The sequence below is a fragment of the Diabrotica virgifera genome, chromosome 1, assembly GCF_917563875.1.
Source record: "Diabrotica virgifera virgifera chromosome 1, PGI_DIABVI_V3a".
Classification (NCBI taxonomy): Eukaryota; Metazoa; Arthropoda; class Insecta; order Coleoptera; family Chrysomelidae; genus Diabrotica; species Diabrotica virgifera.
The window spans coordinates 53,885,448-53,909,999 of NC_065443.1; the positions used below are offsets into that span (position 1 = coordinate 53,885,448).

The window sequence follows — 24,552 nt, forward strand, 5'->3', positions numbered from 1 at the left end:
GCAGCATTTCAGTTACTGTGTCTGTATTATTTTCTGTTTCTGGTTGTGTTACTTGAGCATAAGATACTCCAGCTCTTCTTAAAGTTCGGTGTCTATCTTCCATATTTTCTATATTTAATCTGCTCTCAGGAGCCTTGTTATTTATATTTTTATTTCTTAGTGTTTGCAGAGCTTTTGCAGTGCTACATCCTCTATAATTAGCTGGATGGTCATTGCCGCAGTGAACACATTTTGGAGCTATATTTTTGAGTTCTTGACAGTCTTTGGTTAGAGGTTTTCCAATGCATTTGACACACCTTGGTTCCCTTTTGCAGTAATTCTGTGTGTGCCCATATTCCTGACAGCGCTTGCATTGGGGCAGCAATTTTGGTTTTCTGAAAGCCTCTATTTGTACTCTCATATTTAATATTTCATTAATGGCATAGATTTTTTTTATAACTTCATCTTTATCAAAGGATAAAGTAAAAAGCGGAAGTGGCGTTTTATCTTGAGTGACGCGCTCGAGTAACTGCAAAAATTCCCGCTTGAGCTCCTTTAGAACTTAAACTTAGTAAAAGTTATTAACAAGTATATGTTTTCATTTGGTTTTGCAATTTGCGAACCAACAAATTGACTTTTTAAAATGAAGAAATCGGCATTTTAAGCCTTTTCAATGTTCTAAAAAATCAAATTTTGTAAATTTATGTAAACTATTTAGCTTTTAATAGAGTGCAAAAATTCGAAAAAATCGCGTTTTTTGCACTAAATTATTAATAATTAAAAAACGGAAGCGAACTCTAGGCAGGAAAGAGGTAGGTTTTCATCCTATAGGTCTACAATAACTAAAAAAGTTGTCAGCTACCTGGATATTTCAGTGTCCCGAACATGGTCTATTTCTTGCTTATTTATTATTTCCCTGGAGTAAGATTCCAAGAAAACCATTATATATGTAGATAAATATTATCAGTTCGAAAAATCTTCGTACAATTCTCCTTAGACAAAAGAGTATGAGAAAAAGTCTGTGGACATGCAGCATACACACATACAAGAAAGGGATTGAGAGATGCAACGCCCGAATCTTTTAGCAAGATTCGGCCTATTAAGCAAGAATATAAAATCATTTAAAAGGAATAAGTTTTCTTTTATAAAAAAATATTAGACCCGAATTGATAAAATTCTTCCTAAAGGTGGATGAAACTGCATCCATGTCCAACAGTATGAAGACGCAGAAGGCAACAGGAAACCACTGCAGTAAAGGTCCATATGCACATCCCCAGGAAAATCTTTAACATTATCGAGAACACCCAAACCAAGGCTCCTAGTCTACGACAGCCCTTCAATGAGCAGAATATTCTAAGCATAATCGGATCGGCTATGAGAACGACAGCAACATGCAATGTTTGTATCTTACTTGAAAATAAAGCGAAGGAACTAAAAATGGACATTTTCGGAATAGATGGATTTGCTTGAAAATTTGAGAATAAGTAATGGATGGTTTAAGGATCAAAATCTAAATGATGCCGAATGGCGCTTTTACCATGGGGGTAGTTTCCACCCCATCTCGGGGGTGAAATTTTTTTATTATATTTTGACCACAAAAATTAGTAAGTTAGTAGCCTAGTAATCCATTTTTTTGATAAAACTAATAGTTGTTAATTTATTCGCTATCGAATGTGTTAGTTTTATATCGAAAAATCAATGTTTTTAATCAGTTTTCTGCTAATAACTCAATAAATATTCGTTTTATCAAATCAATGGTAATTAACACAAATGTATCGTTTGAAAAGAATAAACAAAATGATTTTTTTTTTATTTTCTTTAAGACTAATACTACCGAGCTATACTTTATTATAGGTTTTGCTATTTTGCATTAGCTATAACTCTGCTTCTACTAGGTGTAGAGACGTGATATATACACCACTTTTTTAAATTTTTTACAGGCTATATTTTCGCTAAGAATATTTTTTCGACAAAATACTTACTATTTGAGTTATTTACGAAAAACCGTCTAAAAGCGTGGTTATTTTGTTGAAAAAATGAACATATTCACTGCCAAATAAGTAGAAAAGTATTGACTTAGTGAAAAAACTCTATAGAAGAAAAGTTACTTAAAATTAGCCAGTTTATCAATTTCCTGACTTTCTTTGGACGAATATTTTTTCACCCCCAAGAGGGGGTGAAAACCACCCCCAGGGCAAAAGCACATATCGGCACAATATCACTTTTTCTCTTTGACTTGTTAGCTATGTGTATGCCAAATTTCATGTCAATCCAAGCGGTTCTTTAAAATGTAGAGGTTTTGCAATATTTTACCGTTAAAGAATGGACTATTATATTTATATAAAGTGATAAGAATTTTTTGAATTTAATTAATGTGATAAAAGTAATTTTAATGAGGATGTTTAATGAGGATTGTTAATACAATAAAATCAATCAAATGTATCACATCAAAAATTTCGAATATAATATAAAATGCAAGTCAGCTATATTATAAAAACTAGCATAATATAATTACATTACATACCATAATAGTTATTACTCTTATTATAAGGTTTTTATAACAGAATAAAAGTTAATTCAGCGTAAAATTTAATTTTATTGTAACATTTTTTTATTACGAACTATTTATAATCAATAAAAAGTACATCTTGTGATAAAAATAAAAAAAAACAATAGGACTGACATTTTTAGCTTTATCCGTTTTTTAATAATAGTAGAGGATCCGATATAATGATATAAGGTCGATCTGCACCGATCTGTTTATTGGATAAAAATTATTGAATATGTAATTTAGTATGTTAACAGTTATAAAAAACAAGGGGCGCCCGATCTAATTTTGTTGTGACTATAATTAATTAATAAAAATGAGGTTTTTTATAACTAAAAAAAAATCGACCCGGGCAGATATTATTTCAGATTTTTTGGATTAGGTATTCTAAGCAAAAAAAGGTCGTTTATATGATTCTCTTAAGTTGATCGTTTTTGAGTTAAAAACAATTTAAAACTGAAAAAAGAACGAAAGATGACGATTTTCAAGGCTCAAAAACCAAGTAAAAAATAGTATCGTTGTAATCATCAAGTACCTAAATTCAAGTTAACCTTCTTCTATCAAGTACCGATAAGAAATTTTGCCGTATTTTATTATAAAATAAATTTTTTCAATTGTAAATGAGCAATTTTCCCTGTAGAAAGGCGAACTAAAAAACAATGTTTTTAAAAAATTAAATAAGTCCAGAGTACTTATCAGGAACTAATAGAATAAGGTTTGAGCTTTAGTTTAGGTACTTCATAATTTCAAAAATGATATTTTGCCTTGAATATCGTCATCTATCTTTTTTTAGCTTTAAATTGTTTATAACTAGAAAACGATCAACGTAAGAGAAAAATTACAAAAAAAAATTGAAGGCACTCGTGGGAGTGCCGACAGAAGTGAAAACTTCTTATAGTAAATAAATTACGAGCTCAATGCTTTTTCCCCATCCAAAAAGAAGTGCTATACCTATATCATATACGCGATGCGTATGCCCTATGCTATTTATGCATACATATACGTAATTTATAATACGTACAAAATTTATTTCAGCGAAGTGATGACGGTCGCAAATTCAATACTTTTTCCCCATCCAAGAAGTGCACAACGCCCCTAAAGAAATTTTCAATTCAAAAATTTATTTCGTCGAAGCGATGACGTTCCCTAATTTACTATTTTTCCCCATCCAAAAAGTGCACAACGTCCCTCAAGAAGTTTTAACTTCAAAAATGATTTAACGTCCCTAAACAAATTTTCACTTCAAAAATTTATTTCGTCGAAGCGATGACGGTCGCTAATTTAATATTTTTTCCCCATCCAAAAAGTGCACAACGTCCCTCAAGAAGTTTTCACTTTAAAAATTTATTTCGTCGAAGTGATTAGGGATGGGAAAAACCTACCGGTTTAAACCTAAAACCGGTTGTTTTACTTCGCAATAAGCGGTTTTACCGGTTATTTTTTTGTCCCGGTTATAACCGGTTTTTTCTTTTTAAAGTAAAAACCGGTTAGTAGGTTTTTACGGTGATTAGGATTAGGTTAGGTATTATTTCGGATCCCAATCATAATTATTATTTTCACGTAATTATTCCAAACGAAACCATAATTCAAATTTTATTTTATTTTATAAAATACAGAAGCAAACTGAAAGTGCAATCTCACATCAGCCAGAAACAATTATTAAGTTTTATTATAATATTTCCTTGAAAAGGTATTTGTAATCATAATATTTACATAAGAAGTGATCTGGTTGAATTAGACGCAAACATCATATATTGTTTACACTTAACTCTTGACATTGAAAGTGGGTAAGTAAATGACTTTTTCTGATTACCAAAAATAATGATCTGACTATGAATATCGAATTACTGATTACGAATACGAATCTCCAAGAATTTCGCTACGTTTTCAAAACGATACACTCATACAGGAAGTATTAAATGAGTAAAAATGTACCTATTCTACAAATACAAACGTGTTAAAAGTAATGCATGTTCTTTCGATAGTACTAATTTTGATCATATTGATATCGAGTCGAATGGAGTATCGCAAACTAAAGTGTATTGTAAATGTAACTTTGTAACCTATTGGATTAAAAAAACCGAAAACCGGTTTTTCCAAAAACCGGTTTTTTTGGCCGGTTATAACCGTCAGGTTAAACTGTAAGCAAAAAAACGGTATAACCGAAAACCGGTGTTTTGTCAAAAACCGCCATCCCTAGAAGTGATGACAGTCGCTAATTTAATCATTTTTCCCCATCCAAAAAGTGCACAACGTCCCTCAAGAAGTTTTCACTTCAAAAATCAATTTCATCGAAGCGATGACGGTCGCGATGACGGTCGCTAATTTAATACTTTTTTCCATCCAAAAAGTGCACAAGGTCCCTAAAGAAGTTTTCACTTCAAAAATTTATTTCGTCGAAGGGATGACTGTCGCTAATGTATTACTTTTTCCCATACAAAAAGTGCACAACTTCCCTAAAGAAGTTTTCACTTCAAAAATTTATTTCGTCAAAGTAATGACGGTCGCTAATTTAATAATTTTTCCCCATCCAAAAAGTGCACAACGTCCCTAAACAAATTTTCACTTCAAAAATTTATTTCGTCGAAGCGATGACGGTCGCTAATTTAATATTTTTCCCCATCCAAAAAGTGCACAACGTCCCTCAAGAAGTTTTCACTTCAAAAATTTATTTCATCGAAGCGATGACAATCGCTAATTTAATACTATTCTTCCATCCAAAAAGTGCACAACGTCCCTAAAAAAGTTTTTACTTCCAAAATTTATTTCGTCGAAGTGATGACGGTCGCTAATTTAATCATTTCTTCCCATCCAAAAATTGCACAACGTCCGTCAAGAAGTTTTCACTTCAAAAATCAATTTCATCGAAGCGATGACGGTCGCGATGACGGTCGCTAATTTAATACTTTTTTCCATCCAAAAATTGCACAACGTCCCTAAAGAATTTTTCACTTCAAAAATTTATTTCTTCAAAGTAATGACGGTCGCTAATTTATTACTTTTTCCCCATCTAAAAAGTGCACAACGTCCTCAAAAGAGGTTTTAACTTCATAAATTTATTTCGCCGAAGCGATGACGGTCGCGATGACAGTCGCTAATTCAATACTTTTTCTCCATCTAAAAAGTGCACAACGTCCCTAAAGAAATTTTCACTTCAAAAATTTATTTCGTCGAAGCGATGACGGTCGCTAATTTAATACTTTTTCCCCATCCAAAAAGTGCACAACGTCCCTCAAGAAGTTTTCACTTCAACAATTTATTTTTTCGAAGCGATGAAGGTCGCGATGATGGTCGCTAATTCAATATTTTTCCCATCTAAAAAGTGCACAACGTCTCTAAAGAAATTTTCACTTCAAAAATTTATTTCGTCGAAGCTTTAACCGTCGCGATGACGGTCGCTAATTTAATATTTTTCCCCATCCAAAAAGTGCACAACGTCCCTCAAGAAGTTTTCACTTCAAAAATTAATTTCTTCGAAACGATGACGGTCGCCAATTTAATAGATTTTCCCATCCAAAAAGTGCACAACGTTTCTAAAAAAGTTTTCACTTGAATAAATATACGTACAAAATTTATTTCGTCGAAGAGATGACGGTTGCGATGACGGTCGCGACATAAATCCTTTTTCTCGTCCTAAAATAAGTTTTACATTTATTTTAAATTTAAATACTCTGTACAATTTACATATACATACAAATAATATATAGCATAAGCGATGACGGTCGCAATGACGGTCGCGAATTCAATGCTTTTTCCCCTATTCAAAAATCGCACAACATACCTAAAGAAGTTTTCACTTCAAAAACTTTTTTGTTTAGAATGATCCGAAAAATCTACCACTACATTCCTCATCCATACTCAAATTCAAGAATAGATTTCAGCGTTGGATTTTACGGGCAATGTAAATAAATTGGAAGAAAACGCTGAGCTGTTGCGAGATCATCGTCGGCCTTACCGTGGCAGAGCCTGCTTCAGATGTCAGTAAAATAATTGCCCATTGATATGTAAACAATAATTATCTAAAAATTTCGGTATTATTGGAATAAATACCCATTTAGAGTTTTCCTGATAATTATATTTATTAAGCGCAACAGGCCTTGTAGGCCTAGGGCTAAAAGTTTACATTTCTGATTACATAAATAATATAATAAATAACTTAATATAACTTACATAACTTACAAAACTTATAAATTTTATTTAATTACACTTCAGTCTTTTTATACAGTCCTTCATCATCTCCTCCTCCATCTCCTTCTGTCCAATGCTAGTTCTTTCCATCTCTCAATGTTACTTTTCTTCAAGTCTTCATATACACTGTCCTTCCATCTTTTCCTTTGCCTGCCTTTCCTCCTCTTTTGTATTGGTCTTCGTGAGAGTACCATTTCGCATAGCATTCTATCACCTTTTTTATGTATAGGGCATATCCTTGCTATGGTCCACTCTTCTGGCATTTTTTCTACTTCCCATATTCTTTTTATCAGGTCATATATCTCTTTCTGTAGTCTTTTCCCTGATGATTTTATCATTTCGGCCGATATTTCTGTTATTCCTGGGCTTTTTTTATTTTTCAAGCTCTTTATTTCGTTTTTTATTTCTTGTTCTGTGGGTATTTCTATTGCTATATGATCATCTTCAATTTGATGGTGTGTTTCCTTTTGTACTTCGCTCTTATTTAGCAGTTCTGTGAAATAGTTTTGCCAGTTTTCCATTATTTTTTCCGGCTCATTTAGCAACATCCCTTTATCATCTCTCATATATGGGTTGTTTTTTTGATATCCTCTTTCCATTTTTTTTGCTTCCTGGTAGAATGATCTTATTTCTTTTTTTTTTTTTTATTTTTTCTTCTATTTCTTTCAGTTTGTTCTCGTTGTATTTTCTCTTTTTGCTTCTACTTTTGCTTTGATATTTTTCCATTGTTTGTCTGGGCTTGACGTTTCTTGTTCCCTGATTAGTCTGTTGGTTATTCCCTGTTCATACTTCTTCTGTGTGTTGTTATCTTTTAGTAGTCCTATTTTGTTTGCATGCTTCTTCTCTATTAAAATATGGTCTATCTGATTTACTGTCTTCTTATCAGGGGAAATCCACGTATATATATATATGATGTTTGTTGATATTGACAGTCACTAATATCCAGTATTTCTTATATATATATATATATATATATATATATATATATATATATATATATATATATATATATATATATATCTTTTCGGCGTAATTGTGTGCTTTTTATCACCATTTGCCTTTCTGTTGCAAAGCCTATTATTCTTTGGCCATTATCGTTCGACACCTCATGCTTACTATATTTCCCTATTGTGTGTTCGTATATATTCTCTCTTCCGACTTTGGCGTTACAGTCTCCCATAATTATTTTGATGTCAAACCCTGGTAATTTATCATATTCTCTTTCCAATTTCTCGTAGAATTCATCTTTTTCTTCTTCTGTGGCATCTTCAATCGGTGCGTGTACATTTATTATACTTATGTTTCGTTTGTCCCCTTTTAATCTTATTGTGCATAATCTATCTGATATTGGTTGGAATGCCATTACTCTTTCCTTCCATTTTCGCTGTATTATAAAACCTGTTCCTAACCTTCTGGTTTCTCACCCGCTTTTAAAAAATACCACGTCTTCCATTTTTACTATTTCTGTCTCCAATTGTTTTATCTCTTGTAAAGCTATTATTTCTACATTATATCTTTTAATTTCTCTAATTAATTCTTTGAGTTTTCCTGTTTCGTATATGCCTCTTACATTCCATGTACCCAAGTTGACTTTAGTTTTCTTTTTGTTATTTTTACTTATTGCCTTGTCCATTGCCTGCGTCGTTCCGTCTTATTTATCTCTGTTGCAAACTGTATCTTGTCATTTTTCGGCTTTTCTTTTTTAATGCTGTCTTGATTTGTTTTATTTCCATAGTTCGTAATCCTCTTCTTTGCATTTTTCGTCGTCATTTGTTTCCTTTCATTGCTATTGCTTAGTTTTTTGCTTTGGTCTCTACCACCAACGTTTGGTTCATTCCATCCCAGCGCCATATTTCATGATCGGCATATATTTTCTAATACCTTACTTTCACTTTTCTCCCTTCCTTTCTTAGTTCTTGCGCTTTTTGTCTGACACGTTTCTGTAAAATTCTGTCGTTCTTTGATAGTTCATCGTTGATATAAACTAGACCTTCTTCTCGATTTCTCAATTTGGTTTTGTTTCGCATCATTTTTCTTTTATCTTCTTCCTTTTCAAGCTCAACCAAACAATATTTTTCTCCTAACTTCAGAGCCTTCTCTATTTGTACATCTACTTCTAATTCTGTCTGCATAAAATTTTTCATTGCATGTTTTAGGATATCTGGGCCATTTGTATCTATGTTCAAACCCTGTATAATTATATTTTTTCGCCTTTTTTGATTTTCTAAACTTTCAAGCCGTTCTTCTATTTGATAAACTGCCTGTTTTAGTTTCGTGTTTTTTTTTTCTCTTAATGTTATATTCTCCTGTCGTAGCTCTCTTATTTCATCTCTATATTCTTTCTGCTCTCTACGCATCTCGCTAAGTTCTCTTGATTGTTCCTCGATTTTTAAACTTACTCGTGCCATCATTTCCATAATTTTTTGTACATTCTCCTCCATTTTCTCCTTTCTTTAGGAGGGAGATCTGCTTATTTTTCGACTTTTGTTAAAAGCCCGTTCCAATTCTTCCTCTTTTCTCTTCTTGTCGTTTTCGTCTGTCGTGGTACTGTCACTTTCTATTCGAAATAGCTCTTCGTATTTTTTATCTTTTCTGCTCATTACAACTGGTTCGTTTCACTGCGATAAAGGTCTCGTTCGGACTATCTCCTCAGAAACTTAACCTTTCTCAGTGTAACGTCTTACTTTTTTTTTTCTTTTTTTTTGATAAAATTATATTGAGCAGTATTATTGGTTACACCTCCTGAGATTTTCAAAATTTATAAGTTATTTTATATTTTTTTAATTTTTTATATTATTTTTATAAATTTTTTATAAAAGTATTCCACCTGTTGTCAATCTGGTGGTACGGAGGCGATATTTATTGTCGTTTTCTGTGCTACTTCGATTGATAACTTAGTTTGAAAATTTTTATTTTATTTTTGTATCTGGCTACTCTCCTCCAGTTGTCCACTCACAATATCTCTTTAGCATCGGTTCTCACTTCGTCTATCCACCTCTTCCTTGGTCTTCCTACTGGCCGATGTCCCACCATAGTGCCGCTAAGTATTCTACTAGGTGTTCTGTCGTTATCCATTCTTATAAAGTGTCCTGCCCAGCGCAAACTTTGTATTTTTGCATAATTTGCTATAGAGGGTTCTGTGTAATATTAGTATAACTCGTGGTTGAACTTTAGTCTCCATATACCATTGTCGCAAATGGGTCCCAATATCCTCCTTAATATCTTTCTTTCAAAAGTATTAATAATATTTATTGTCTTTTCAGTCATGATCTATCTTTCTACGCCATATGTTGCTGTTGGCCGTATGATGGTTTTATATATTTTAAACTTTTCTTCCCTATGGATATCTTCGGATCTAAATACCTGCGACAGAGAGGAGTATGCTTTGTTAGCAAGCATTTTATCAATTTCCGTATTTCTTCACCCTCACTGCCATTCTCAGTTGTTATCTGTACAACCTAGGTATGTGAGCTGTTATACTATTTACTTCTATATTGGCGTCGTCTATTGTTAAATTCTGCAAGTTTCGTTGGTTCCTTGCTTGTATTAGGGCTTTAGTTTTATCTACTTTGACCGCCAGCACTATTTCTTTCGCATTTTCTTCAAACTTTTAGGCTACAATACGTAAATTTTTGCCTATGTAAACATTTAAAAGTCGTTAAATTACACACACCGGCAAAATTAGCCGAACACGTTAAAAATGGGACATGTTTGATGTCTCGTATTTCATAAACCAGTGGTCCGATTTGAGTGATTCTTTTAGTATGTTATAGCCTTATTATTTAAGAATATCGGTGTAATAATATTGTTGCTAGACAGGTTAATGTCATTTTATACCGGGTGTAACAAGCATACTGTGTTTTTTTCTTAAAGTTCGGAACACCCTGTGGAATATTCCAGCATATATAAAATATTAAAATCAAAACTCGATTGTAGAATTATGCTTTCTTAACATTTTCTTATTTTATTCATTTGCTTATGTTGGAAAATAAAAAAGTTATGTGCTTTAGCATCTAACCATGTTTTTTATTAATAAATCCTCATAGTAGGGGAGAAAAGTATGCTAAATTTGCAATTACTCGAGCGTTCTTGGGACCTGGAGTGGATTGTGAAGAGTGGGTGCTACAACCAAAAAAAGTTAAGTTAAATTTTCCATAAAGTGTGGGACTCTCCATTTTTCAATTTAATTTTCCATTTCCACCAATCGTTTTTTCCGATTATAGCGCCATTTATCCATAATAGGAAAAAAATGTTGCGAATAAAAGTTGCTTATTTTTACGTCAAGGATCCAAATCTACAATAAAAATTGGGGGCTCCTATTTAATATTTTAATGTAACCCCCCACCCCACCTCCGTGGGGGTCGTGTTTGGTGCCATTCGGTAGATTTTTGAAAAATATTGAATAGGTATATTTTGCAGTTTTACGATCTGATGTTCATTTCGCAAAATATCGCAGGGTTCGTATTTATAATTTTTAATTTACCCCCCCCCCTCTCCGTGGGGTGTCACGAACCCCCACGGAGGTTGGGTGGGGGATTTAATTTAAAATCTTAATTAGGAGCCCCCAATTTTTATTGCAGATTTGGATTCTTTACGTAAAAATAAGCAACTTTTATTCGACATATTTTTTCGAATTATGGATAGATAGCGCTATAATCGAAGAAAATGATTGTTTCAAATGGAAAATTAAATTAAAAAATGAAAAGTCCCCCACTTTATGGAAAACTTAACTTAACCTTTTTCTGATTTTAGCACATACTCTTCACAATCCCATAGGTCCCCATAACGCTCGAGTAACTGCAAATTTAGTATACTTTCCTCCCCTACTATGAGGATTTATTGATGAAAAACATGGATAGTTATTAACGCACATAACTTTTTTATTATCTCACATAAGTAAATGAATCGAAAAGGAAAATGTTAAGCAAGCCTAAGTCTACAATCGAGTATTAATTCTAATATTTTACATATGCTAGAATATTCCACAGGGTGTTCCAAACTTTAAGAAAAAACCACAGTATGATTGGTACACCCGGTATAAAATGGTATTTACCTGTCTAGCAACAATATTATTACAACAATATTCTTAAATAATAAGGCTATAACATACTAAAAGAATCACTCAAATCGGACCACTGGTTTATGAAATACGAGACATCAAACATGTCCCATTTTTAACGTGTTCGGCTAATTTTGCCGGTGTGTGTATATAAAGTAAATAACACTTTTTCAAGAACTTCACCTTTGAAAAGCAAAAGTTTTTTGACAAATAAACAGAAAATCGTTGTAATTTTTTTAGTTCAATAGATGTAACTAAGAAGTCATTTGGTAATTCCATGCTTGCAATGGTAAAAATATTTCTCGTTCAATGTGTCGATGATGTCGATTCACCTCCAGGAAGATACGGGACGTTATTTATGGGATTACTTTTTATGTATAGTCTCTTCCTGTCCAGTACCTACAGTAGTGGACTAGCTGCAGTTATGACATTACCTAGATATGATCATCCTATAGAAACAGTGCAAGATTTATTGGATAGTGGTATTCCGTGGGTTGCTCCTCACGAAGTTTGGATTTACTCTATATCAACTTCGGAAGTGGTAAGTTTTTTTTTCCAATTCGTCAATTTACTAAATAATAATAAAAAATATTTTCTTTGGCTATTTTCTTAAACCTTTTGCATTATTTCACACCAGCTAGAAGGCTTAAGATTAACCGGCTGGGTACTTTTGAACTCTCTCTTTTAGTTGTTCTTCTCCTTATGCTCTATGATATTATACGTAGGTATAATTCGACCAGTCTACGCATTTATTGATAAGGGTTTTCAACTCTCCTGTAATTTATATTAGTAATTGTGTATCTGGCTAATAGTTTAAAAGCTACATGTTTCGCAAATGCTTATTGTTAATCAAGTTTATTAATAGTAAAGAAAACATCCTTGGTTCATGTGTCAGTCAGTGACATTTAAACTGTACCAGTGCTCTCGTGAGGTGTGAGGCGGACTAGTGTTAATTGGACAATAAATAGGCGGTTTAAATGTAAGAACTTTACGCCAAAACTTTGACAAGATCTTAACTTGGAGGTGATAGGATCAAAGTTAGTCATTTAATTACGTATTGTTAATTCTTGTGTTCTTATGTCCCACGTCAGTGGGTGGTCCTTCAAATTGTAATTTATTACATTGCTTCCCAGATAACAATATAAACTTTTTTCTAACTTGCAACAAGTTTGATACATCAAACATGAAAGCTTGCTGCAGGTTTGCCATGGCAACTTTGCAAACTTGCAGCAAGATTAAATCAAACTTGCTAGTTAGAGTGTGACAAACTTGCATAAAGTTTGTTTTTTCAAACTTGATACAAACTTGATATAACAAACTTGCTGAAGATTTGTTTTTGTTTTGTTGCATGAAGTTTGTTTTTCAAACTTGATTCAAACTTGCTAAAGGCTTGTTTTGACATACTACTAGCCACAATTTGAATAAAACAACGTGAATAAAAATAGAATACAATTTTATATACCTATTTATTAATCACTCAACTAAAATACAATCTTTTGTCTAAAACTATTTATTGGAACTTACAATAAACCCGCTAGCTTCAGATTCCGATTGTGTTCCGATGATCAGTTTTGTCTATCAGCTCTGAAACAAATAAAAGAAATTGTTATAAACTATTGCTGTGTGAACAGAATTAATATTTGATATTAAAAGAGATAAAAAGATGTTAAAGTAACAATTTTACAATATAACCTAAAACTTATTTATATATAATAAATATATTATAAATATAATTGATTTTAGATAGTATGTAATAGACCTGGATCCCGCGTAACAAAACATAGTTGATTAATAACAAACTGAAAATTTGTTAATAGCTTATCGGTGTCTCGTCGGACAAACTTTGATGTATGGGAACACTGGAACAGGGGCATGGTTTTAATTGTGGAACAGGTTAAAAATTTGGAACGTCAGATTATGAAAACGTTCCATGTATTTTGTCAGACAGAACATCCCATTGATGTGTTATCCTTTCATTACACTCTCACGCAAAAATCAGACTGCTATTACTAACCAACATGATTTTTGTCATTTGATATGCACTTCGCGTTCCACTCATTAAAAGTTCAGTTGGTAATAAAAACCAGTCTGATTTTTGCACGAGAGTTTAATGAAATGGTAACAAATCAAATGGAAGTTCTGTCCGACAAAATACATGGAACCTTTTCGTAATCTGACGTTCCAAATTTTTAAAATGTCCGACTAGACACCGGTAAGCTATTAACAAATTTTTAGCTTGCTATTAATCAACTTTTTTTGGTACGCGGGATCCAGGTCTATAAATACAGCTAGAAGCTACGAAAAACAAAAAAAACTTACCTCAATTTCACCAAAGCAAAAATAATACCAATCTGTACCTAATCACCACAAGCAGGTTGGTCTATAAAAAACTGAAAAAAAGAAGCTTCAGCTTAGTAATAATAATTAAACTAAGAGTTTCGGAGAATTGTACGGTAAATTTAAGTTGTACAAAAAGTCAAAGAAAAATATAACAACATAGGATAGAACATAACCACAAATTATCACCGCTTGGCAGATTACATTTCCCGTGTTGCCAGCCGTCGAGTAAGCTTTTTTCCTCAACGTACCTTAAAAATTCCCACTTTTATGATAAAATTCCCTCCTATGCTCCTATTTAAAAAATATGTGAAAATATGTTGAATTATGTTCAAATATTTTGATTTTTTAAATATATTTTACAATTTGGACTGGAGCAAAAATTTCCTTATAAGTTATCTTTTTCCCTTTTATGTTGAAAATTCTCGCAAAAAGGGAAATTTACCTCCGGTGGCAACACTTTCGTTGACGTGGGCGTGACATCAGTCAGGGTACCGAACGAAAACGAACCGAACCGACCGTAACGTGTAAGTCAACCAAATAGATGGCACGCGTGACGTGGCTTTGCAACTGTAAGCTTGCAGCAAAGTTACTACAAACTTGAATCATCATCTTTGTCATAACAATATTGCAGCAAACTTGACACAAACTTGCCTCGTCATATTTGACGCAGCAATTTAAAATCAAAGAAGAATCAAACTGACCACAAGTTTACATACTATCTGGGTTACTGCGCTCTATAGTCCAGGAACCGAAGTATTTCACCTCGCAAATTTTACAGAATGGATCGATTTGCTTGAAAATTTGAGAATAAGTAGTGGATTGTTCAAGGATCAAAATCTATATGATGCCAAAAGGCGCTTTTACCATGGGGTCGGTTGCCACCCCATCTTAAGGGTGGAAATTTTTTATTATATTTTGACTGCAAAAGTTGATAAAAAGATTCATTCTAGCAAAAAATGTTCAATACATTTTTTTGATAAAATTAATACTTTTCGATTTATTCGCTATCGAAAGTGTTAGTTTTATATAGAAAAAATCAATGTTTTTCGATATATACTCATTTACCATTCACTCAATTTTTGCCGTAGAAAAAATTTTTTCAAACCAAGTTCTTGGGAATTAAATAACCTACAATTTCATATAAAAACATTTTTTCGTATATCTGATACTAATCTTTATATTTTGAAGAAAATGCCATTTTTTACCAAACTACAAAAAGTCGTTATTGGCTTTTAACTCTAGTTTTTTAAAAACTAATCATACTAAGCCAGTCAAACTTTTAAAATCTATTAATAATATGTGAATAAAGAAGAACTAATAAGGCCAATGACTAAAAGCAAAGCTAACTTACATTATTATGCTTCCAATTGGATTTCTTTTTTTTTTGAAAAAAATATATTGATTTTTTAACCGTAACCTTTTTAATTTTTTAGAAAGTTTGTTAAAAAATAATTTTGTAGGTTTTTACAAGATCTATAAGACTATTAATATTAAATCCTTTTAAAATCCTCAGTCGCAAAAAGTGGTGACTTTGAAAGGGTTGGTAAAGGTGATTTTTGCATGTTATTACAAGATTTAATTGTCAATAGCTCACTCAATTTTTACCGTAGAGAAAATTTTTGTAAACCAAGTTCTTGGGAATTAAATGAGCTACAATTTTATATTTAAATATTTTTTTTTATCTCTGATGATAATCTTTCTATTCTGAAAAAAAGGGAATTTTTTACCAAACTTCAAAAATTCGATATTTGCTTTTGACTCCATTTTTTTAAAAACTAATCATTCTAAACCAGTTAAACTTATAGGACATATTAATAATACATAAGTAAAGAAGATGAAATAAGGTCAATGACTAATTTTATTCAGGGTGGTGATTAGGGGTTTGCTTTCGATCACTTTTTCGCTGAAAAATATAGGGTCTGACATTCTTTTTATTATAAGCCACCTAATTTTTGAGCTAAAGATTTTTTTTTATTTCTGAAGATAGATATTTTTAAATACTTCAAATTAGTTTAAACAAGTGATCCTCGAAAAATGGATAGTTTTTCCGTCTTTTGACTTTGAAACTACAATATTTAGCATTTGCCGAAGAAGACCTAACATATAATAAAGTATAGCTCGATTACTATTAGTCTTAAAGAAAATAAAACAAAACGGTTTTGTTGATTTTTTCAAAACGTACATTTTTGTTAAGCAAAGTTGTTTTGATAAAACAAAAACTTTTTGAGTTATTTGCAGAAAACTGATTAAAAACATGAATTTTTTTAATATAAAACTAACACTTTCGATAGCGAATAAATAGAAAACTATTAATTTTATCAAAAAAATGTATAGAATATTTTTTGCTTAGAATGAATGTTTTTACCAACTTTTGCGGTCAAAATATAATACAAAATTTTCACCCTTGACATGGGGTAGTAACCACCCCTATGGTAAAAGCGGCTTTTGGCATCATATAGATTTTGATCCTTGGACTATCCACTACTTATTCTCAAATTTTCAAGCAAATCCATCCATTCTGTAAAAATTGCGAGGTTTTGTCCTATTTTAAGCTTCATTACTTGGACTACTAAATGGTAGTAAGATTGCTATCCTAATTTGTTGTTTATGTTCCTACATTTTTGTTGAACAAATCTTTCGTTTATTTCTACCATTTTTCTTTTTACTGCTCCTAATGAAATTAAAAGATCATGTAACTGGCTGTACGGCAAACTGCCGAAGCCATTAAAAAAAATTCTACCATTTTTGACGGTAGTATTTGAACCTGATTTTGAACCACTTTTCTGTAAGTATTCATTTTTTCTACCATTTGTATTGATCATTCGATCCTCATCAACTTAATAAAGTAGCAATCTTTTTTTACTTATAAATGGCATTAGTGTCATCTATGGACTAATCCGATAATTTTTCTGACTACATTTTTATACAGGTTGTTTCATTAATAATTGTCCATATAGTAACTGGAGAAACCTTAGCACAAAATACGAAGATTTAACCTAAAACACTTAAATAAAATATGGTTCCTTACTGAGTTACAGGGTGTTTTATCTAAAAATTTAGAAACTATTTTTGCTCAGCATTTTAAAACTATTCGACGTATCAATTTCATACTTGTCAGGAGGTATAGGTACTGTACAAACTACTAAATTATGTTAAACAAACGTTTCTGGCTATTACCAGAGGCGTACGACGGGGGAAAATGAATGGTTGACCCTTTCCAAATTTTACGCCACTGGCGAAATTGCTATTTTAGTTCAATTTTTGGATTCTCCAATACTTTATATGAAAATAATATACTCTTCATTCGTAACGATAAAGTCATTCGTTTTCGAGATCTTTGAAGTTAAAAATGAAACGACACGGTTATTTTGATTAATGTATTGTGTCGCTTCATTTTTAATTTCAAATATCTCGAAAACTAATCATTTTATCGTTACGAATGAAAGGCATATTATTTACATAAAAATTATTTCAAAATCAAAAAATTACACTAAAATAGCCATTTTGTCAGTGGCGTAGAATTCGGGAAGGGTCAACCAGCCACTATCCCCTGTCGTACGCCTCTGGTAGTAGCTAGAAACGTTTATTTATCTCAATTTAGTAGGGTGTACAGTACCTACACTTTCTGCCAAGTATGATAAGGATACTCCAAATAGTTTTAAAGTACTGGGTACAAATAATTTTTAAATTTTAATCATATGAATCATATCATAAAAATTAATCAAAATAACTGTGCCGTTTCATATTTAACTTCAAGTATCTCGAAAACTAATGACTTTATCGTTATCAATGAAGAGTATATTATTTACGTCGAAAGTACTGGAGAATCTAAAAATGGCACTAAAATAGTAATTCCTCCAGTGGCGTAGAATTCGAGAAGGGTGAACCATTCACCAACCCCTGTAGTACGCCTCTGGTGGTAGCTAGAAACGTTTGTTTATTATTATTTAGTAGGGTGTCTAGTAGTCGTACTTTCTGCTAAGTATGAAAAGGATACGTTGTATAGTTTTAAAATGCTGAGCAAAAATAGTTTTTAAATTTTTAGATAAAACACCCTGTAACTCGGTAAGGAACCACATTTTATTTAAGTGTTTTAGGTTAAATCTTCGTATTTTGTGCTAGGGTTATAAGGTTAAGGTATATTGACAATTATTAATGAAACACCCTGTATATTAAGAAATACGTTCGACTCGTTCATTTTGTTCTTTTCTTTCGCAGTCAACAAAAAATTGTTACTAATATATTGACCTACAAATAATATGTTTCAGCCAGTATTTAAAGCAATTATAAAAGCGTTTCTGGCAGAACCATCAGAAGAAAAAATGCGAGAATATTCTAAAACACGTGACTACACTTTTGCTTTAGAAAGATTACCACAAGGTAAGAGCATAATAATTTATCACACCATAATAATTTTTAGTAGCAATTACAGGAGGCTCTAAAATTATCGATTTGTATCTCGAGTGACACTTTGACAGTTTTAATTTCACGACCCGAGGAGGAGTGAAATTATGTTAGAATAGAATAGAATAGAATAGAATAGAATAGAATAGAAATATGCTTTATTGTCATGAAAAATTGTACAATTTTATCGACAAAGCTTATAAAAAGTCAAGACAACAAAACAATAACAATCCAATTTACTAAAATTACATAAATCGTCAATATATTTACAATAATAACAATAATAATGAAGTTAAACAGAAGTAGTCAATTGCAAAATTTAAGTAAATTGCAAATGCATAGTCTACCTAGTAATTAATAAGTTTAAAAGTTAAGCTGCTGCATATGACACCCAAATATAGACAAAAAAAATGATAATAAAAATACTACTTGTGCAAAGGGTACTGTAATTTCTTAGTTATTGATTAAGAAAATCTTCTACTGAATAATATGGTCTTTCAGATAGGTAGGCTTTTGTCAGTTTACGGAATTTGGGGAAAGATGCTGCAGATTTAAGTTGTAGAGGGAGATGATTGTAAAGTTTTTTTGCGGAATATAATATAGATTTCTTTACTAACTCAGAGGACGGGGTCGGCATATAGACGTCAAACGTAGAATTTCTCGTGAAGTAGTCATGATTAGGTCTTGGTGGAAAGACATGTAGATGTTTACGAATTAAGCAAACAGTTTCTAAAATATACAAAGATGGAAGGGTTAAAATTCTGTGATCTTTGAAGTAACTTCTGCAATGTGTTGTTCTTCTGAGGCCAAACAGATATCTAATTGCTCTTTTTTGTAATTTGAAAATAACATCGAATTGGGCAGCTGTACCAGAACCCCAAAAAGGAAGACCATAACGAAGATGTGACTCGAACAAAGAAAAATATGTTATTTTGGAAGATGCTAAATTGAGTTCATTCGAAACAGATCTTATAGCATAGCAAGCTGAGGATAGTTTCTTCCTTAACAAATCGATATGGTGGGACCATTTAAGGTTGCTGTCTAAAAAAATACCAAGAAATTTCACAGAATCAACGGTACTGATCTGGCTGTTATTAAGAGGTAAGGGTTGAAGGACTCCTTTATAAGACAATGCTACTGTTTTATCTACGTTAAACGAGAGTAAATTAGAGTCAGACCAGGTTTTTATTGTAAGTAGATCAGAAGTTATAGTAGCATGAAGAGTTGCAATATTTGAGTTGCTCCAAGTGATACTGGTATCATCAGCAAAAAGAAAGATTTTTCCATCGATTTTTAAACTAGTGATGTCATTAATAAAGATAAGGAAAAGTAGAGGACCCAATACTGAACCTTGAGGTACCCCACATACAATGTTTTTGAGACTAGAGTCTGTATCATTTGCTCTAACCAGTTGTTTCCTATCATCCAAGTAAGATTGGAACCAATCTAAAGAAATACCTCGAATTCCGTAGAAATTTAGTTTTCTTATCAAAATGTTATGATTTACACAATCAAAAGCTTTGGCGTAGTCACAAAAAACGGTGGCAGTGTGAAGATTATTGTTCAGTGCTTGATAAACCTCATGTAGTACAGAAAAGATGGCATCAGTGGTGCATTTATTATTTAAAAAGCCGAACTGATTTTGTGATAAAATGTTGTTTTCAACTTCTTCTTCTTCTTCTACGGCACTACAGCCCAAATTGAGCCTTGGCCTCCTTTATTTTTTGCCTCCACCCTTGCCTGTCTGTGGCTGCTCTTCTCCCACGAAAGCGCTGGGAAGACACAGTAAACAGCGACGCACAAGCCCTTTTAGGAGTCCGTGTTTTCAACTAGAAAGGACATAAGTCGGGCTTTTATGAGTCTCTCAATAATTTTGGAGAGTACCGGTAGTAGTGCAATAGGTCTATAATTGCAGGTATTAGATATTTCACCACCCTTATGAAGGGGAATAATGATGGCTGTCTTCAGGCACTCTGGAAATTTACCTTTCTCAAAGGAATCATTAATTAGTGAGATGAGGACTTCTAACACATTTTCTGGGAGATTAGAAAAAATTTTTATCGATAGACCATCAGTACTACAGGAGGATTTGCTTTTGATACTATTGATTGTTTGGATCAGTTCAGATTTATCGACTGGTTTTATAAAGAATGAATTCGAGACCTTTCTTGAATTAGGGAGATAAGCAATGGGATCTTGTTGTGGCAAAATAGTTGATGTAATATTTTTACTCACATTAACAAAGTATTCATTTAGATTTTCAGGGTCTGGAAGGGAAATTGTTTTAGCAGTGTGGGTTTTATTTCGAAGATCGTTTATTATGGACCAAGTTTCTTTTGCAACACTTTTTGAGCTTCCCAAACGGTTATGGTAGTAGTCTTTTTTAGCTGATTTTATAAGTTTAAGATAGGTTGCCCTGTACTTGGTGATATATTCAGTGATAGAAACGTTGGTAGTAAATTTCCTGATATAGAGAAGAGAACGCATATTCTTGGAAGATATTCGGATACCTTTAGTAGTCCAGGGTTTGCGATGTTTTGGCTTAATTGCAATTAAAGGAAATGCTTTATTGAAGATACGGACAAGCTTATCCAAAAAAGTACTAAAATTATTATCCACGTCCATAGCAGGAAAGCGCCACTCAGAGGTTAAGCATAAATTTTGGAAATTACGAAAGTTCCGGGTGGAAAAAATCCTGCCTAAACGTCGGGTTTTCGAGGAGGGTTTGCTCAAGATATTAAACTTCGTATAAACTGCTTCATGATCAGATAGTCCAGCATTAATAATTGTAGAGTGGACATCAAGAGGTGAAAAATCTGAGACAGTATAATCAATAATGGTAGATGAAGTTTTTGTAATCCTTGTAGGAGAATCAACGTGCATTGTTAGACCATACGATTCAAATATGTTGACCAAGGATATTTGTGTAGCACTAGCAGCAGCATAATCAATGTTAAAGTCCCCGCATAAAATTTTTCTACTTTTATGGGGCAGGTCATCTAACAAATTTAGCAGGTTCTGAAAAAATAGTTCCACGGAAGAGTTAGGTGATCTATAAATGCAAATAATATAAAGATTAAGATTCTTATTCTAAATTAACGAAAACTCAAAGAAGGCTTCACTTAGCAGAAAGTCATATTTTGTTACCGAAGAAAAATCATTGCTCGTAGATAGAATTAGGGTGCCTCCGTAAGCTGAGCTTGGACGATCATACCTAGCAATTGTGGTGTATTTTTCTACAAAAAAAGGCTCGTTGACTTCAAGCCAGTGCTCTGTAACCGCAACTACCGGGGGAAATCCTAATTCCTCTAGGAACAAAAATAATTCATCAGTTTTGTACCTTATAGAACGAATATTAATCAGAACCATGCTAAAGTTGTTATCACTAAAACAATTTGAGGATTCTAGTCCCTCAGAACACGTTAAAGTGTCACGAGGGCAAAATCGATAAATCGATAATTTTTAAGGTATCAAGAGTAATTCGTTAAGATAATTTCATGAATAAAACTGTATTTTTAAATCATTTTAACTAAAATTTTGTTGTTATCTTCGCCTGAGTATTTGCTAAACCTGTTTCTTGGTATTCCCTGTGAGAAGTTGTAAAACATTAATATTGTCAGAGAGATATTGCTGAGTCTTTTTTGCACTTGCTGTATTACAACACGCGTTATTTTGACAGTAGAGCATGCGCAGATGTGATGTCTAGCTTACGCTGCGTTATTGGAAATACGGCCTGCCGTTATTAGGGGAGTCGTTACGCTGTGCGGTATTCGTTGCGCTATTTTGTTTTCAGGTTATGTTTGTTGTTTACCTTTCATTTAAACCAAATTTATTCGTAATAATTTGCTAAAATGGGTACCTCAGACAGTAGCAAAGTAGATTTACGTCTGATGACGATTTGTGTTTATTAAAACAAGTTTTATGTCAAAATCCATTGACTTCTCCAGAAAATTTTACGTGAGATCAGGAAAACATGAAGAGGATCAAGGATTCAAGGATCATTTGTTTCTCTTGCTCGATATTTGGAAGAAAATACAAACCTTTCTTCCATCTAAATTAAATTCTGGATTTTGAGTACAAATTAGATAAACAACTAATCTTAATCGAGCCGTAAAATACCGCAACCAAAATGTTAAGCAATATCTGCATTTATGAAACGTCTGAGAAATGTCAATTCTGTCAACATAGCGCGGTGTAAATAGCGCAACGTAGGCTGTGTTAAATTTGCAATATCTCTCTAATGTCACTGAATGTACTTTTGTGCAGCAACGAAGGGAATCTGACGTAATACTTAACGATGGGAAATTATCGAAAAGAATATCGGGTATAACTACACAAGTGCATCAAAATTATCGATATTTTTTGCTTGAAACCGTATTGCCTAAAAACTACTAGAGTTCATTTTCAAGAGAAGGGCTCTTTCGCCAAAATGTGAAAATGAATTATCCAAGGCTTGGGACTGGCAATCTATAAAATTATTATTTTTTGATATGGCACAATAGGCTATTGATTATATTCAAAATAAGATAGCTAAAAGGAACTACAACGTTAACGGGGTTTTATTATTTCATATGGTCAATGGACATCTATATATGAAAAAACCGCGGAGTGCTACCATTTAAAGGGGTGCGTTTTTGAGAAATGGGTGAATTAGTCCCTGGGCACAGGTTACATTAGGGTGAGTTCTATGCACTTTTGGTACAAACATATCTACATAAAAACTGTTCCTGGTTTAATTTTTTGTCTAAATATCACTTTTTAAAGTCAATGATACTTTTTCTTACAAAAATATATTCAAAAGAAAAAGCACAAAGAAACCCAAACGAAAGAAATTTTGTTTTTTGTCCCATAACTTTTGTCCACGAGCATATAGGTATAGACATTGCTTTACAGAAAAAAAATCTACATATTTCTTCTTTAAAATGTTGTTTAGTAGAGGTAATTACGATTAATAGTTTTCGAAATATGATTTTTCAAAATTCGCCACTCACAGCAATTTTGGGCAATTTTCCTTGTTATTTCGCAAATATTGTTCTGTAACTTTTTTCTAAGTAACTTTAGGTATATGCAATGGTACACGTAATAGGAATAGAAATCAATTACCTTTAAAATGGTCTACTGTATAACGTTGTACGACTTTTTTTAAAGAGATTATGGTTTTTCAATATTTTATACTTTTAACGATTTTTTATAATATAATATAAAAATAAAATAATATTATTATATAATATGTTATATATTATATAATATTATATTATATATAGTATATACAATATAATATATTATTATATAATATATTATATATTATATAATACCTACTTAATATAAAAAAATATTATTTTTTACATTTTTTACGATTATTTTTGAAATTTCTCATTAGGTATAACTTTTTTTTCTTGTACATGAATATACTATATATTGCTCAATAAAGAGGGCTTACTTTCTGTTCTTTAAAATGGTGTATCACCCTCTATTTAAATATGTAATGGACACCGAGTGATTCTTTGATATTTTTTTACCTGTATTATTTAAAATTACTTCTTTTACAAAAATTACATAAACATTTGTCTTAGAAAACATCACTTTATTTAAAATTATTTAAACGTTGACATTTCAAAAATTTTCAAAATCAAAGTCCATCTCTTCGTTAGCATTAGCTTCAATATCTTCCTCTGACACCACAGTTACCTTAGAGTTCCCACAATTAGTACCCATGTACATGCACCCTTTGCAGAATATTGAACAACTAATTCCTATCTTCCTACAACCGCAGTCTTTTGTACATCCTTTGGTACATTTACATGCTATTTTTTCAAGCAAAGCTTGTGGTGCAGGAGCTTTAACAGTAAACATTGGAATTAATCCATATTTTGAACTTTGCCCGGCCGAGTCAAGTGGATCCAAAGTATTACCTATAAAAAATAAGATTCAATCATATCACACAATCACATAAAAAAGTTATAATGAGGGATTTAAAAAATAATCCTGAAATCAAAAATCGTTGCAAGTACTTATTACATTTTGAAAAAGCATA

General features: G+C 32.2%; 1 protein-coding gene across 1 annotated transcript in view; it reads left to right on the forward strand.

Annotated features, from left to right (window-relative positions):
• Nucleotides 1–24,552, forward strand: part of LOC114324952 (uncharacterized) — a 62,648-nt gene that overhangs the window by 33,752 nt on the left and 4,344 nt on the right. The window contains exons 5-6 of the mRNA XM_050659907.1: nt 12,015–12,315; nt 18,383–18,494. Of these exons, the coding sequence (XP_050515864.1) occupies nt 12,015–12,315; nt 18,383–18,494 (413 nt within the window). The remainder of the gene's footprint in view (nt 1–12,014; nt 12,316–18,382; nt 18,495–24,552) is intronic.